This window comes from Lissotriton helveticus, chromosome 11 (genome assembly GCF_964261635.1).
Source record: "Lissotriton helveticus chromosome 11, aLisHel1.1, whole genome shotgun sequence".
NCBI lineage: Eukaryota > Metazoa > Chordata > Amphibia > Caudata > Salamandridae > Lissotriton > Lissotriton helveticus.
In genome coordinates this window covers 823,879,107-823,896,677 of record NC_136072.1, presented here as the reverse complement: position 1 = coordinate 823,896,677, position 17,571 = coordinate 823,879,107, and the positions used below count along the sequence as shown (strand labels likewise).

The window sequence follows — 17,571 nt, the reverse complement described above, 5'->3', positions numbered from 1 at the left end:
AGGAGTTGTCTACTTTAGGAAAGGTTTGATACATCAACCTCACCGCTATTACCATTGCTCTGTTTTCTTTCTTCTAAGGACCAGAATGAGTACTTGGGGCGAAGCATCTGCCTTCCAGTAGTCTGTTTAGACATCGGTTCAAGAATCACACCTCAGCTTACATGGCATCCTGTCAAAAGAGAGCGTAAGGCAGCTGGCGAGCTTTTAGCAGCATTTGAGCTTCTAATTGATGATAAGGTAAAAGGAAGTTGGTCTATTGCGTCCTTTGAATAATAATCATGAACAAGCAACATTATTTCACTTGTATTAATGTGCTGCAGACGTTTATAGATTGTCAAAGCGGGTTAGATACGATTTATGTAGGACTTGCTCCTTCAGAGAGGGACACTGCTGCTAAATGAAGAATTGTTTTGTGGAAAGTTCCTATTAGAAGAATGGCCTAATTTTGCGTGAGCACCTTGGAGCTGAAGCACATTAAATAACATGTTGCAGAATATTACTGTTAGTGGCCATACTAGTACCACATGTTCCCCTTGGTCTTTTCAACAGACAACTAGATATCTAGTACCGGTAAGTAAGACAAGTCAGTTGTATTTTTGTGTCTCTTAAAAATGGTTTTAATTCTGAAATCTGGGTTCATGGACCCGCCATACATGTCTCTGCCCCTTATACATGCCTACTGACTCCCCCCCCCAGTCTTTTTTCTCTGTGAATTTGAGGTCAGAGATGTTCTTTCAAGTTCTGAGTATTCCATTTACACATAGGGCCTTATCTGGTAGAGACTTCTAGCTGCAGATTTCTTACCTCTGAATTTCCCAGGCATCAGATAGGATTCGGAAATTTTTGCTGAGCAATTACCCTTGCGCGCGCCATTGGGTGACTCCATTCGGCTCCCCGTGACGTCGTCGTCAGCGTTCATCGCGGTGCCTATATAGGTCAGATCTTTTCTTTCCGCACCAGTTAAGTGCTGATCTGGAAGAGCTACCCCTCTGTCTCTTTTTGACAAGCTTTTTCTCTACTTTTTGTCAGATTCTGAAGATTTTTTCCTTCGTGTGCAAGGATGGCTAAAAGGAAGACAGGGTTCAAGCCATGCGGTGGCTGTCACCGCATGATGAGGGTTACCTACCCCACCTCGTCTGCCTCTGGTGTCACGAATACGACCATGATTCAAGTCATAAGCTTTTATTCGATTTGAAAGATACAAATCATACAAGCAATAACTAAAAAAAAACAATTCATTACATGTATAATGACAATTCTAAAAATGACTTAAAATGTACACATAAATAACACATGCGGGAACCTATGTTGGCATACACCGGACAACAGTATATAATAAGGCATATAACATGACTAAACATTTTATATTAAAAGGAATCATAAAAGTACAGACAGGAATAGTTGTTATTATTGCATCAAGTGCTATTCCTGGCAGCTGTACAATATAGCTGGAAATATGATATAACCGGACATTTATATACAATAAACATAAAACAACATGGGCAAAAACATTAATGTACAGACAGGAATTATAAGTTATGGCAGCACTATGCTCTTCCTGGCAGCTGTACATTTCAAGATATAAGTAGCAACAAAAAAACAAATATCCACATTTTCTAGAGAGGATAATAGTACTAGGGCTCTCTTAGTAGATCTAATGTTATATTTTAAAAAGATAGGTTTAAGATATTTTACCCTTAAAAAGTAATAACATTTACAAAAAAGCAAAAAATGGCAGCAACTCTGGCGGGAAGTATTGTCGCAAGGGCAGGGCATTTCAGATCTCATTTTCTGATTTGGAAAAGCGACAAGATGGTGTACAATACCCAATCTTACTCGAGTTAACACAAATTGATGGGATGGACAAGACACATGCGCAAGATAGGTTTGAAGCCCCTGGGGTAAGTTCAGTTCCTTGTAAAACTTCACGGTAGCTAGCTTTCCATACACCTTATCTCGCTCATTCCTTTTGAAATCAAAAAAAGTTTGTTTGATTTCCTTTTTGGAAATTGCTACTACCTGTTCAGGGTCTAAAAGGATATCAATTTCAAATAAGGTTTTATACCAGAAATGAATATATTTCAACCACTGGATTCGTGATGAGTGGTCCAGGCCTATACAATCAAGAATAATTTCTTGAGTGAATCATGTCTCAGGCTTAGCCCAAATAGAACGCCACAATAAGAGTGGCCGAACGGCTGCTAAGTCAGAGATATGCACGATCCCAACCTCATCATGAATTAGTTGTACACAGGCAGAAGGAGGGGTACATAACAGTCTCTTTAAAAACTTATTTTCATCCTTAAGGAGTGAAGGGCCTTCGATATGGCCCCACACGCCCGCCCCATATAATGCCGAGGAAACACAGCGGATGTTGTATATCGTGATCATATCTGGGATAATTCTTGAACCAAGCTTGGATGCAAAACGGAATATACTATTGGTAGTCCGCAGCATCTTCAGTCTGATATTGTCAAACTCGGCAGACCATGACCCATCAAAGTTATATGTGATTCCCAAATAACAAAAAGATTTCACATGAGTCATTTTATTGCTATCCAGATAGAAATTGTGCTTTGGTTTATTTGCAGCCTGCCCGCACGACATTACATATGTCTTGGTTTTATTCACACGGAGCCTCCTATTTTGAATAAAAAGCTGAAAACTATCGATTAATCGTTGTAACCCAAGCTGGGTGCGGGATAGGAGAACAGCGTCATCCGCATATAATAGGATTGGGACAGGTTTACCTCTTATCAGGGGAGCATCGGCTGGAATATCAGCCAATAAACGATCAATACAATTGATAAAAAGGGAAAATAAAAGGGGAGCCAGTACGCATCCTTGGCGAATTCCCCTTGAGACTTTGAGAAACGGGGTGCATTCGCCAAGGGTGCCATAGCGAACCTTACAAGAAAGTTTCTCATAAAGCCTGGCCAAAAAATGAATAATTTCCTTCGGTGCCCCTGACTTTATCAGAACCTCCCGTGGGGCAAGATGGCCGCTGACAGTCTGTAGGGGGAGGACGCGCTCCCTACCTGCTCCCCCGCTCGTGTTTACACGCAAGGATTAAGTGCAAGGAGAAGGAGAGGAACGGAACCGAAAACGGCGGTGCTCTGATAGCGTTTATCTGTTCTGTGCAGCGGCTTTTATTTTGAGTGACATAACGGGGAGAAGAGTGATCTATGCTGTTAACCCCGAAGGTAATAGCGGAGGTATTAGCCCTCCCAACGGTGGAAGCGGTGCTGACTCGAGCGTTGGCTAATGCACGTCAGCTGATGGTGAAGGCGAGTGGCTGGAGGAAACAGTATCGGCAGCGGCAGCAGCTGAAGCGTTATTGGCAGCAGAGCTCAGCGGGTGCTTTGTCTACGAGTTGGCGTTCAATGGCGCCGAAGATCTCGAGAGCTCTGAGAGAGGAGAAAGCTGCTTGGAGCGAGTTTGATGCTCCGGCGGCTAACCTCCGCACAAAGAAACTGACGCGGACGCAGGAGATGAGTGAAGACCCTCGCGCTGCTGAGCAAGTAAGGAGTGCAATACGGAGTAAGGAGGCTGGAAGCAGCGTGGGGGAGAGGCTGAAAAAAAAAGATAAAAAAGATAAGACTAAGCCAGCACCGACAGATAAAGGAACCAAGGGAAAAGTAACAGAACAGGAGAATCTGAGACAGCCGCTAGTTTTAGAGGCTTTTTTTCCTGTAACTACAATTAGCTCTCAAGTAATGTCTGGTTCAACTATACCTCAAATAGACTCTGGCGAAGCTGTGTGCAGAGACTCTGACCCTGACTATGGACCCCTTGCGAGGGAGATAGACAGTAACTCGCAGGCAACTAGCTATCCAATACAGACCGATAATTTGGGAGCTCTGAGCAAGGAGGTGCATAGAGTTAAAGAGCCACTACAAGGCGCTCCGGGGCAGGAGAAAGTGGAGATTTCTTCTGGACAGGTCAAACAGAGTCATGAGAAAGGGGGCAAACCTGTACCCGATACTGGGAATGTCAGAAATGATAATAATGCTCCAAATAATATAAATGTTAACCATGGTATTATAGAGAATGATAGTATCTTGCACCATGTTGAAGAAAGTACTCCGCCTCCAAATTCGGGGTCAGACAACAATTTTCTGACGGAGGCAGTGACAGAGGCACTAAGGGAGGAGCAGAGTAATACTAATGCTTCTAATCTTCTTGTCACTTCAGAGGGGGACAGTAATGATACTAATGATACTAATGCACCTAAACAGCCTGAGAGGGGGAGAGTTGGTGAGGGAAATGGTGATGGAAACAGAAGTGATAATGTGAGTAAAGTGATTAATAATGATCCTAAGGTTGTGATATCTCTAACTGGTTCCCCTTCTGACGAATGTTTTTTCTCTGTTAATGAGGGTGAGGATGAAGGAGAAGAGGTGGGGGCGGTTGGGGGGGGTGAGTCAGAGGATTCCTCTGTCGCCGACTTGGGAAGTGACCGGACATTATCAGGACTTGTAACAGAGACTATATCCACATCCGGTTCTGGCTCTGGAGAGCTCTCTGATAAGGACTTAGCTGCGAAACGTAAATCTAAAGTCTTGACAAAAAAAAGGAGAAGAACAAAAGGATCTATAAGCCCAGCAGCTATTAATGTTGCAAAGAGACTTGACTGGGACTACGCAGCTACATCTCAGATGTATAAAGAGGGTGCTGGGAGTCTAGATGAGACTATGGGATCTTTACGGTTGAATGAGGAGAGAGCCAGGCAAGGCCTACCCGAAACTCAGATTCAGAATCAGGAGCAACTCCAACGTCAAAATACACCGTTGGGGTTTGAAGTTATGTTTTCAATGCTTAAACAAATCCAGACTGAGGCAAGGGTAGAGAGTCAGAGAGCCAGACAGGAAAGTAAAAAATACAAAATGCCCTTCGAAAAGTAAACAAAGCGTGCACAGAGTTGGCAGGGAGAGTTACAGAGGTGGAAGAAAGAACGGGGGCCCTGGAAGATGAAATGAAGGGATGGAAGGAATTTAGTCAAGACCAAGAGAAAATTAACAGTGATGTATTATGGAAGCTCGAAGATTTTGAGAACAGGCAGCGGAGAAATAATGTCAGACTCTTAGGTATTCCGGAAGGAAGGGAGGGACAGGACGCTAGAGCTTACATAATCGAATTTCTCAAGGGTGCACTTCCAGACATAAAAGGCTGGGACTGGGAATCAGAGATTCAGCGTGCTCATAGATTTCCTTTTACACAGAGGAAGGGGGATGGGTCAAAAAAGCCTAGAGCCTTCTTAATCTATGTGGGCAACTTCTTATTGAGAGAAGAGATAATGGCCAAAGCAAGACCACAGGCAAAATGTAGATATCAGGAGGCAGAGTTCTTTGCTAGACCGGACTTCTGTCATATAACGGTAGAGCGCAGGTGGAGACTGCGGGAACTAATAGCTCCATTTCAGAGAATTGGGTGTGAGGCATACCTAATGTTCCCTAGCAGACTGAAGGTGGTTAAAGATGGCCAGTTCAAAATCTTTCATTCTGAGGTCAGAGCGGCTGAATTTTTGGCATGGCTCAAGGAAAGGACCCCGCAGAACAGTACACAATCTCAGGGTCTAGTGGTAGATTTACCAGCTAAAGGCAGCAGGATATAAAGTTAGGATCTCTGAAAATTCTATAGAAGCACAAGAACAGAGAATTGTAGTGTACTGCCACTTAACTGTGCAGATTGGTAACAATAAGTGAGCACCACCTATGTAGAGGGTTAGGAATACAATAGGAGCGGGGGGGGGGGCGTGGGACCCAAGCAGACACAGCTGTCACATATAGGTCCGTCGGACCTTTTTGCCTGTAGGGGGGGTGGGATAGTCGGGGTGGGGGGGAAGGGTGGGGGTCACGGGGGGGGCAAGGAGCGCAAAGCAAATAGGAAATATATAACACAGGAAACATTATGGAATAAAAGGAATAATGTAACAGAAGGAAGGTTTGTGTTGGTTGTGTCATATAAAGCCGTGGACATAATGTGTAATGTGTTTTTTTAAAGGACCAAAATTGTGATTGTATTTGTTAAAAACCCAGGATGAGTACACGTATAATGACATGGAATGTGTGTGGTCTTAATGACAAGACAAAAAGGCAGAAGGTAGCTGTCCTGATTAAAAGTTTAAGAATAGACTTTTTAATACTCCAAGAGACCCATATACAACTGTCTGAAATTAGGCTGCTAGACCAGCTAGGTCTTACTGTTTTAGCACACTCTAGGCAGGGAAGTAGGAATAGGGGGGTTGCGGTTATGGCAAGGCAAAGAGATGTCACCACCAGGAAAAAATGTGAGGATGTATGGGGTAGATGGGCCTTGGTAGAATGTCTGATTGGAGAAACATGGGTCACCCTTGGGTCTATTTATGGGTCTACAGGTGATGATCCGGAGATTTTTGAAGAAATCGATATTGAGTTGGCAACCTGGGCTCCATTTATATTGATAGGAGGAGATTTTAATATTAATGGAGCAGGGGGATTGGGGTTGGGGCTGGGGCCCCCAGTTAAATATAAGGGAAGGAAGAAAAGAGTTTTTAAAGCAATCGTTAATTTAGCCAGAAATAATGGCTTGCTGGATGTTTGGGATACCCTTAACCCTGGTCAAGATGGTTTTACATATTATTCAGCACCCCATAGGATAAGTGTCAGATTAGATTATTTTTTAGTTAGCAGCCAAGGCATTGATGGGATAGATATCGAAAGAACACCAAGACTATTATCGGACCATAATCCTCTTATAGTCACCTTAAAAGGTATGACAGCGGTAAGGAAGGCCTCGGAGTGGTCTTTTGAAAAGGCTTTTCTAGTGGAGGATGCATATATCCAACATATGAGGAGATGGATATCTGAATTTTTGAATATAAATAGGCATACAGCACCCGTAGGGATAGTGTGGGATTGTTTTAAGGCTGGAGTGAGGGGTGAGACCATCAGCTATGGGGTTAGGAAAAGGAAACAGGAGAAAGAAAGAAGTGAGGGGGTAAGGAGGGAACTACTGCGGGCAGAGGAGGAACTGAATAGTAGGACAGACCAAGCTGGTAATGGAGCTCCAACGGACTCTGCATATCTTAAACTTGTGAAATTGCGAATGGAGGAGGAAGAACAGATAGCAGAAAGGGCAGCCAAACAATATACAGTGAATAGAGAGAATTGTTATGAGATGAATGAAAGAGTGGGCAAATTGTTAGCAGCTAGAACTAGACAGAAGGTATCCTTTGGGGAGATAAAAGCAATCAAAGACAGTACAGGGGTGATCTTAACCAATGTACAACAAATAAGGGAAGTCTTCAGGAACTTTTACACGAATTTATATTCTGAAAGCGATATAAAAGATCCTGAAGACATAATCGAGTATTTGAACTATTATGAGGGGAGGCAGTTGCAGGAAACAGAGAAGAAGAGGATAGACAACTCGTTAGACTTAGAGGAGGTAAAAACAGCTATGAAGAGTTTACCATCAGGTAAGGCGGCTGGTCCAGACAAAATCCCGCTAGAGTTTTATAAGGTGTTCTGGGAGGAGCTAGGTGGAGATATGTTTTATACCATGAAACAGGCACAGAAGGGAAGCTCAATACCAAGCACTTGGTCTGAGGCCGAAATTGTGGTTATTCTTAAGAAAGGGAAAACGCCAACTAACCTGGGGTCATACAGACCAATCACTCTTATGAATACGGACACAAAGATTTACTCAAAGGCACTGGCAACAAGATTCGCCAGTGTAATAACACCTCTAGTTACCAATACCCAACACGGGTTTATACCGGGACGGGGGACTACACACCACGTTAGGAAGTTAATTACCCTTATGGATAAAACAGAGGCTGATGGGGACCCGTTCGCGGTACTATTACTTGATGCTGAAAAAGCTTTTGACCGCGTTTCATGGGTGTATATGTGGAGTGTTTTGGAAAAATTGGGATTTGGTAGTGGCTTTTTAACAGCGTTAAAGACATTGTATAGAGATCCTGTGGCGGCAATTAGAATTAATGCGGGGTTAACGGATAAAGTAAAAATTAACAGGGGCACAAGGCAGGGTTGCCCATGCTCCCCGTTGCTGTTTGCGATATATTTAGACCCACTAATCAGGAGACTGGAGTCAAATAGGAACATCTCCCCAATTGTCACACTTAGGGGGGAGTGTAAGATCCTGGCCTATGCCGATGACGTGGCGGTTATAACATCATCACCCACAGAGGCCATAAGACACGTGGAACAGGAGGCAAAGGAATTTGGGAAGGTTTCCGGGTATTCTTTGAATACCGGAAAAACACAAATCATAAAAAATAGTAAGGCCTCATGCCAGGATCCACGGGTGGCGCGGACGGGAACCTATTTGGGAATAACTATAACTTCAGAATTAGATAAGATAGTAGAATTAAATATCGATCCTATTGTACGGAAAGTTGGGGGTGAACTAGACAGACTGAATAATCTCCATTTCACCTTGGTTGGAAGAGTGAATATTATAAAAATGTTAATCATGCCGAAATTCTTGTACCTCTTCCGAACAATCCCCTTATGGTTTGATAACGCGTGGTTTAAAAGGATTGAAAATATGATTAATAAATTTATTTGGTCCAAAGGTAAAACTAGGAGAGCGGCGAGATTCTTGGCACTCCCACGGGAAAGAGGAGGATGGGCGTTACCAGACTTTAAGTTGTATTACTGGGCCGCTGCCTTGCAGTATATGGTAGGATTAATAGGTGGAGCTGAAGTAGAAGAAGAAGATCATTTAGGGTCATTAGCGATATATGGCATATTGCTGGGTGAAGAAACTAAAAATATTTTTTTTAAAAATTTTGACACGGCATATTTCAAAAGAACACGCTTTAAGACTATACTGGGTGCATATAATATATGGAAGGCTTTTATGAAAAAGTTTGGTTTGGGGAAATTTAATAGGTATACGAGGCTATACGAGAATATGTTACTTCCGGGAGATATATTCTCTGATTCAGTTTTTACGGAATGGCATCGGAAAGGGATAATAAAACTAGGGGATGTAATGGGGACACAAGGGGTGAAACAATTTGCAATAATACAGAAAAAATTCAATTTGTCGACAAATCACTTCTTCAAATATCTACAAGTAAGAAGTTTCTTACAAAACAAAAGAGGGGGAACAAGAGGATTTGAAAAAAATAACATATTAGAGATAATAGAAACTGGAGTAGATTGCACAATTAAAAGATTTTATCTTGAACTAAATGAACAAAGACCGGATGACATGGCTAAATGGGGGGAAATCTGGTCAACGAAGCTGGGCATAGAACAAGAATGTTTTAATATATCATTAGAATTAGGGACGAATATTCTATGCTCTGCGCCATTACAAGCACAGCATTATAAGACTATGTATTGGCTATATTACACCCCGGCTAAACTGGCACAATGGGGAGCGACAACTGGTATAAACTGCCCCAGGTGCACGAGTGCAGATGCAGATGCCATCCACATGTTTGCAACATGTCCGAGCTTAGTTACAGTACTTAAAGAGATAGAAATGTTTCTACAAAGGGCACTAAAACTACCTGCTAATCTATCACCTGCGATTATTCTGTTAGGTGTAGATGGAAATAATGATGTTGAGACAGGGAACTATTTTATTTTCGTGCCCATGGCAGTGTACAGACTGTGTGTTGCTACTGCATGGTTAGATCAAGTGGCGCCATCATTCCAACAATGGTTAGCCAGGCTGCTGAGTATATACAATTTAGAAAAAGCGATCTACTCCAGAAGAGGGAAAAGATTGAGGAAATTAGGTTTGGAAATATGGGAAACAATAACGAAATGGAAGGAAGAAGGTTGATTTGTATAGGAAATGTATATGTATATAATTTGTATATAATTTGTATAAATGTGTATATAATGTGTAAATAAGGTATAATAAGGTATAATAACGTATAATACATACAGAATGTATAATTGATATTAATATGTATGTATAAGGAGAGTGATCTCACCCAAATAAGGAGTGATGTATTATTTTGGTATTAAGAAGAAGTTTCTTTTTGCTTACTTTAGACGAAATATAAGGTGTAAATTTGATATGATTAGGAAAAATGGTTTTTCTTTTCTTTATTATTTGCTCCATGCCCCCTCTGTGCTCCAGAGGGCGGAAAAAATTAAAAAAACTCTGTGAATAAAAAGATTTAAAAAAAAAAAAAATGAATTAGTTGTACACAGGCAGAAGGAGGGGTACATAACAGTCTCTTTAAAAACTTATTTTCATCCTTAAGGAGTGAAGGGCCTTCGATATGGCCCCACACGCCCGCCCCATATAATGCCGAGGAAACACAGCGGATGTTGTATATCGTGATCATATCTGGGATAATTCTTGAACCAAGCTTGGATGCAAAACGGAATATACTATTGGTAGTCCGCAGCATCTTCAGTCTGATATTGTCAAACTCGGCAGACCATGACCCATCAAAGTTATATGTGATTCCCAAATAACAAAAAGATTTCACATGAGTCATTTTATTGCTATCCAGATAGAAATTGTGCTTTGGTTTATTTGCAGCCTGCCCGCACGACATTACATATGTCTTGGTTTTATTCACACGGAGCCTCCTATTTTGAATAAAAAGCTGAAAACTATCGATTAATCGTTGTAACCCAAGCTGGATGCGGGATAGGAGAACAGCGTCATCCGCATATAATAGGATTGGGACAGGTTTACCTCTTATCAGGGGAGCATCGGCTGGAATATCAGCCAATAAACGATCAATACAATTGATAAAAAGGGAAAATAAAAGGGGAGCCAGTACGCATCCTTGGCGAATTCCCCTTGAGACTTTGAGAAACGGGGTGCATTCGCCAAGGGTGCCATAGCGAACCTTACAAGAAAGTTTCTCATAAAGCCTGGCCAAAAAATGAATAATTTCCTTCGGTGCCCCTGACTTTATCAGAACCTCCCAAAGAATAGCGTGGTCAACTAAATCAAATGCGCTGCTCAGGTCAGCAAAACATAAAAAAAGGTTGCCCTTCTTGACAACGGTATATTTGTTCAAAATAAGGTCCAAATTAACACATTGCTCCAGTGTGCCCATGCCTTTCCTGAAGCCATATTGCACCTTTGTTAAAATATTCGAGTCTGTTGCCCAGGTTTCAAGCCTTTTGAGCAGAATTCTGCTCATGACCTTTACCGAGGCATCCAACAAAGAAATAAGACGGTAGTTGGAGGCCTCAGATTTGCTACCTTTTTTAAAGAGGGGAATGATAATAGATTGACCCCAAGAGGGGGGGATGTTACCTTCTGCTGCACAGTTAAAGGTCCTTACCAGGATAGGAACCCACAAGTTTGGTTCTGCTTTCAGCAAATCAATGGGTACCCCGTCCGGGCCCGGGGCTTTCCTACCCTTGCTGTTGGAGAGTCCTTCAAAACCTTCCTCCAGGGTTATTCCCAGGGGTAGAGGTATCCAAGAAGAGGCCTCTGTGGCTGGATCAACTAAGGGATACCCGTCAGGGTTAAAAATACTGGTAAAATAAATGATCCAGCCATTACATGCAACATGCGAGGTTAATGCTGGGGGACCATCTGTATTTAAAAAAGGGCTGTTGATTATTTCCCAATAGAGTTTGCAGTTTTTGGTCTCAGCTGCCTCCTTTAATTTATCCCATGCTTCACTTTGTAAAACCTTCTTCCTGCTAGTAATGGCCATTTTATAGGTAGACCTTAATTGCTTAATTCCATTGCTGTCGCGAGGTTTGACACGTAAAGCCTTCTTCAGTTGCTGTAAGGCAATTATACACGGTTTGTCAAACCATCCGCTCTTTATAACTCTATTAGAAGAGGCTATTTTAGTAAAAATACCCTCTATAATGTTATTTATTTTAATAAAATGAGACAATAAGAGTTCAGGATTAATAAATTTTTTTAAGCAATAACTGATTTCCGTTTTACAGCTAATTATGACTTTCCTCTGTTTTGCCATAGAGTTCGTTCCAGACCATCTAATCCTCATACCATTAGGTCTGATGGGGACTAAATCAGTAGAACAGGCTTCGCCAATCGCAGGGGTAGCACCTCGACCTGGGAGGGTGATACAAATGCTATTGTGGTCGCTTAAACTTTCCTCTCTGATACTCAGGTTTGTAAAGTCTCCTGTAACAGAGAACAAAATATGGTCTATAAAAGACCCAGCATCCCTCCCAGTAAAAGTGGGACAAGTAGCATTCAGATTGTTTTTGTTACAGCTTAACAGATGTAGATCAAATTTGATTAACAATTTATTTAAGAATGAGCCGTAATGGCAATGTGGGAAGTGAAGAGAATCCTCACTCCCTCCCACACTCCCCCAGTGATTATCCAACTCCAACCCGAAGCCACATGGATTCCCTATTGAAAAATGGCATGGCTGGAGATTAAAATCCCCGGCCCATAGAACGTCTGCCTTTCTATTGGAAAGGGCCAGAACCCTTGCGATTTCCTTTTCCAGGGGGAACAAAATGTTCCCTCTGGAGGTATCAAAGATGTTATTATAAAAGTTTACCAAAACAAGATCATTACCCCTACCACATTCAACCCTCATTACCTGGCTGTGGGTTCCCACAGTCGTGCTACTTTTGACCACCCAGTCGTGTAGTTTATTGGACAGAAGCAGCAGAAGGCCCCCCTTGGCCCTGCCTGAACTCGATTTAATAGCTTTGAGGCAGTGGGAAGAATAGCCCTCTATAACTATTTGCTTCTGGGACCAGGTTTCCTGGAGGAGGATTATGTCAAATCCTTCCCCAATAAACCTGGGCCAAAAGGGAGTATCTAACTTCGCTGCAATACCCGCAATGTTCCAAGAAATAAGGGTGAGGCCGGTAAAATCAATGGAAGCGTGGGCAGCTTGCTCCAGCTGGATGACCCGGGGTGTTGTTAAATTAACCTCATTGGTGTTCTCCCCTGTACTAATTCTAGGACATCAAGGGACCTACATACCTCTATACTGGGACATAAATCATCTATGCTTAGTTGCATCACTGCAGGACTATGAATAGGGGTTTTGATATTAGTCGAATTGGTTGTATAAATGGATAAATCCCCTATATTACCTCCCCGTACGTAGTCCTCCCGTATGGCCACTTGTTCAACAGGGGGAACATAACCCATAGAGGGTACTGCTGAATCACTTTCATGGAGAGGGTGCACACGTGCAACTGACCCCGAATGGCTGATGGCGGTCCTACTTGATGATGGTGAGACAGAAAGTCAGTCGACCATCTCAAGGCATTCAAATCTATTATTGGTGTGGATGCCTTGCCACCCATCCCCCATACGATGGCCATTGTTATTAGGGTACCAAGGGCGAGGTACCCATTCCCTACTCCTACTCTTTTGTGTCATCCAAGGACCTCCATAGTTCCATGCTTGTTCTGATGGTAAAACCCAATTCGGGGGTGGCATTGGGGGGTGGTAAATATATACGGGGGGTAGAAAAAGGAGAGACGATGGGTATCGATTCCCCCCTTCTTCTCTAGATCTGGCCAAGAGCAGATGTAGTTCGCTGTGGATGCGTCTTCACAGGTAACAATGACGCAATCCCCCTGAATAGACTTAGGACTCTCCCCCACCCAGGATACTCTACGAACAGAAGATATTCTGCCGGTATTTGAAGGCTGTAATGGCCTATTAATACTGAGCCATTGAAGAATTTTATTCCGAAGGGACCAAGATGGTTCATCAGTTCCTACTGTTAGTTCCGGTACTCCCGTTAGAATTATCGTAAATGGGGAGACCTCGGGTGACAGATGAACCAGGCGTTTAAATCTGGGCCCCCTCTTATCTTCTAAAGGATTAGGTTTTTGAGACAGCAATGGCTTGGTTTGAGTCGGCTGCGGAGGTCCCTTGGTCTTCGCAGGTTTGGCGGTTGTCAGTGGGACTGTAGGAGGAGGGAGAGAAGGTTTGTGCTGGTTAGATAAGAGTAATTGATTTGTAGAATTAGCTATTGACTTGGAGTTTGCACAATTATGTGCTGCTGAAGGGAGGGGGGTTAAAAGCTCTGTTGTTGATACCTGTACTGAAGACCCCACAGACGGTCTAACAGGGATAGCTGATGTTATCCCCGGGCTGTCCGCTGCCGAGGCCCCCCCAAGGTTTACCATTCCCATTCCCCCCCTAGTTTGATTGGGTAATTTAGCAAGAAGAGTAGCAAGATGCTTTTCGATAACCATGATACTCCGTTCCAGGGGTTGTAGATGGTATTTTAATATATCCCTGAATTTCTCGAGAAGTTGTGGAGTATCACAGTCAATCATAATAGGGCCACCCTCTTGTACTTTGTCCATAGAAGGACGATGTAAGGTGGATATGATAGTTGGTACACAATTATTACTAAGAGGTGCTTTATTAATTAATGGTACAGTAGTCCCTTTGTTTTTATTAATGTCAAGGTGATGATTAGAGTTGTTCCCCCTATTAATGGCATCTGACTGTTTAGGAACGGCACCTTCTCTAACCCCATTGAGCTTGGGTTCTTGAACAAGATCTTCAGATATGATCTGCTCAAGGTCTGGGGTGTTCTCAAGGTTCTCAGTTGACTCCGATTCAAATGACAAGTTGGTAGCTGATAAATCAACAGCACTTGGAAGAGAATGTACTTGGGCTGTTGTGCCAGGCTGTAATAGAACTGGGGTAGGAGAAGCTGATGGATGTGGGGATAAGGCCGCTGCTATGAGGCCCATTGAAGATCTCCGAGCGAACGCAAGGTCCTGTGACACCCTTCGTTCTAGCAGGGAAATGTTTTGGTTAATGGCCTCATTAGTTTTTGTGACGAACAGGTCAATTGGGCCTGTAATCGAAGCAGTTTGTAGGGCGATTTTCTTTCTGGAGCCCCTGGTCATGGCTGTAGAGATTGTGGTATTGTTCCCCAGTAAACAAATATATATGCAATCAATACCTGTTAGTATAGAAGGCAGCACAAGAATGTAAGGGCCAAGGGAGGTGGCCCAGCCCATCCTGGATCTGTCTGGAACGGGCTGAAACGGGCCCGCCCTTGGCCCGGGCTTCGCCCGGCGTCCCGCTCGCGTCCCGCGAGGGAGGCTATGCGCGCCTTTTATGCGCCACCTGGCGCTTGTGGATGGTGCTGGCCCAGGGCCTGTTGGGGGATGTAGTTCCCCAGCCCCCGCTCTCCTCTCGGCGGCAGTCTCCCAAGACCAGCGGGAGTCGTGCAGCGGGAGGCGGGGCTGCGCTTGTGGCGGTTCGGCAGTGGCAGGAAGCAGGATTTGGCGATGGTCAGAGAATTCGGCAAAGCGTCTCGCAGGTAACTGCTACACAAAAGTTTACCCCGCTCTGCAGTCTATGCGCGCCTTTTATGCGCCACCTGGCGCTTGTGGATGGTGCTGGCGCAGGGCCTGTTGGGGGATGTAGTTCCCCAGCCCCCGCTCTCCTCTCGGCGGCAGTCTCCCAAGACCAGCGGGAGTCGTGCAGCGGGAGGCGGGGCTGCGCTTGTGGCGGTTCGGCAGTGGCAGGAAGCAGGATTTGGCGATGGTCAGAGAATTCGGCAAAGCGTCTCGCAGGTAACTGCTATACAAAAGTTTCCCCCGCTCTGCAGTCTATGCGCGCCTTTTATGCGCCACCTGGCGCTTGTGGATGGTGCTGGCGCAGGGCCTGTTGGGGGATGTAGTTCCCCAGCCCCCGCTCTCCTCTCGGCGGCAGTCTCCCAAGACCAGCGGGAGTCGTGCAGCGGGAGGCGGGGCTGCGCTTGTGGCGGTTCGGCAGTGGCAGGAAGCAGGATTTGGCGATGGTCAGAGAATTCGGCAAAGCGTCTCGCAGGTAACTGCTACACAAAAGTTTCCCATGATTCAAAGTCGTGCTCTGAGTGCCAGGCTATGGCTCTGAAGGCCTTGAAGCTCCTTGCGGCTTGCCAGTCAACGCTGTCCAGCAAGACTCCGCAGAGATCTCATTCCTGATCGAAGAAGAGGAGGTCACAGAACTGCTCCTGGAACCTAAAGTCCTCTTCTTTCCACTCAAGGTCTTTGGGACACTTGGGGACGAGGCAAAAGAAAAGAAAAAGTCAAAGCGGACTTCATCTTCACTTGGCTGTCGTCGGTTGACGAAAGAGGTAAGGAGACTTTAACTCTAGGCACAGTTCTGTGGAACAGGAGCCTGGGTCGACCTTGCGCCTCCCTCCGTTTCCAGGAGCCAGATCAACCCCTGCTCAAATTAAAGAGTTTTATGAGGCCATGCTCTGTGTATTTGAGCGGGCCAACCCCTCTGGTGAGCCCTCAGGCCCCGCATAGTCCGAAAAGGCCCCATCAGGTTCGATGTCGTTGGCTCTGGCCACGGCGCCGGTGGGGCCTCGTAGATCCGATCCCAGATCCTGGTCGACTCCCTCATGCCATCGCGGCCTCCGGCGTTGGACCCAAGGTCGGTGCCTTCGATGTTGCCGGTGCCCACCAGCGCCACCAGCCCCATCCTTATCCCCGACGACACAGAGTCGTAACGACGTCGTTCGACACCTATTCCAATGCCAATTGAACCTAGGGCTTCTATGCTGTCGCCTGAGCACTTTGAGGATGTGCTAGGCTGAGGAGTGGAATGGGGGGAGTCTATGGACCCTTTAAACACTAGGATGACTCTGCAGAGCAGTTGGACTGATATGGGGAACTTGGGGAAGCCAGTGGACTGGACACTTCTCCAGATACTTGCATGCTCTCTAAGCCAACTGTGGCTAGGGAGGAGGGGGCATCCTATGATATGGTGGTTAAAAGGGCAGCTGAAGTCCTCTGACTAGAGCTACCCTCCGTGCAGGTCAGGACTAACCTCCTGACTGAAGTGCTTCAACCCAGTGTTTCTACCTCCAAACCCCTTTTGCCCTTTAACCAAGCATTGGCTGATGTCTTTCTAGGCAAGTGGTCCAAGCCTAGCACAGGGCTCCTGTGAATAGGACAAGTGCACGCCACTATCGCCCGGCTCTGGGCAACCCAAAGTTCCTCAGCCAACACCCCACCCCTGAAAGTTTGGTGGTGCAGGCCTCTACATCCCAGGGCGCGTTTCCTTCTGCCCTTCCAGACAGGGAATCCAAGAGACTGGATTAATTTGGAAAGAAGATGTTTTCATCCTCCAGCCTGGCATTGTGGTTGGTGAATACCGCATTCTTATTGATGGTTGCACAAGTGCTGCCACAAGTCCCGGAGGAGGCCCAGGCTGTGCTCTCCCAATCAGTTAAAGACGGGAGTGATGCAGCAAAATTCACCATATGTTGTGGCCTTGATACAACGGATTCACTGGGTAGATCGATTTCCATAACAGCAGCCCTGAGGCACCACTCCTGGCTTAGGACAACTGGCTTCTTAGGCAATGTCCAGGCTAATTTGATGGACATGCCCTTTGATGGAACCCGTCTTTTTGGGGAAAAGGCAGATTCACATCCTAGTGAGGTACAAGGACTTGAGCTACGGCCAGATCCTTGGGCCTCTCTTCTACTCCACGTGGCCTGTCTTCCTTTTACCCCTTTTGTGGGGGTTTCCAGCCCCGTCAGCACTATCCTAGCCACCATCCTGCACAGATTTCCCAAACCGCGCGGGGACATGGGCGCGGTTCATTCCGACCAAGGAATGGAAGTCACAAGTTGTCAGCCACCCT

General features: G+C 44.9%; 1 protein-coding gene across 3 annotated transcripts in view; it reads left to right on the top strand.

The window, feature by feature from the left end:
• Window positions 1-17,571, top strand: part of LOC144792107 (myoferlin-like) — a 3,514,236-nt gene that overhangs the window by 1,641,686 nt on the left and 1,854,979 nt on the right. For all 3 annotated transcript variants that reach the window (XM_078666976.1, XM_078666975.1, XM_078666977.1), the window contains exon 12: window positions 79-237. In XM_078666976.1, the coding sequence (XP_078523102.1) occupies window positions 79-237 (159 nt within the window). The remainder of the gene's footprint in view (window positions 1-78; window positions 238-17,571) is intronic.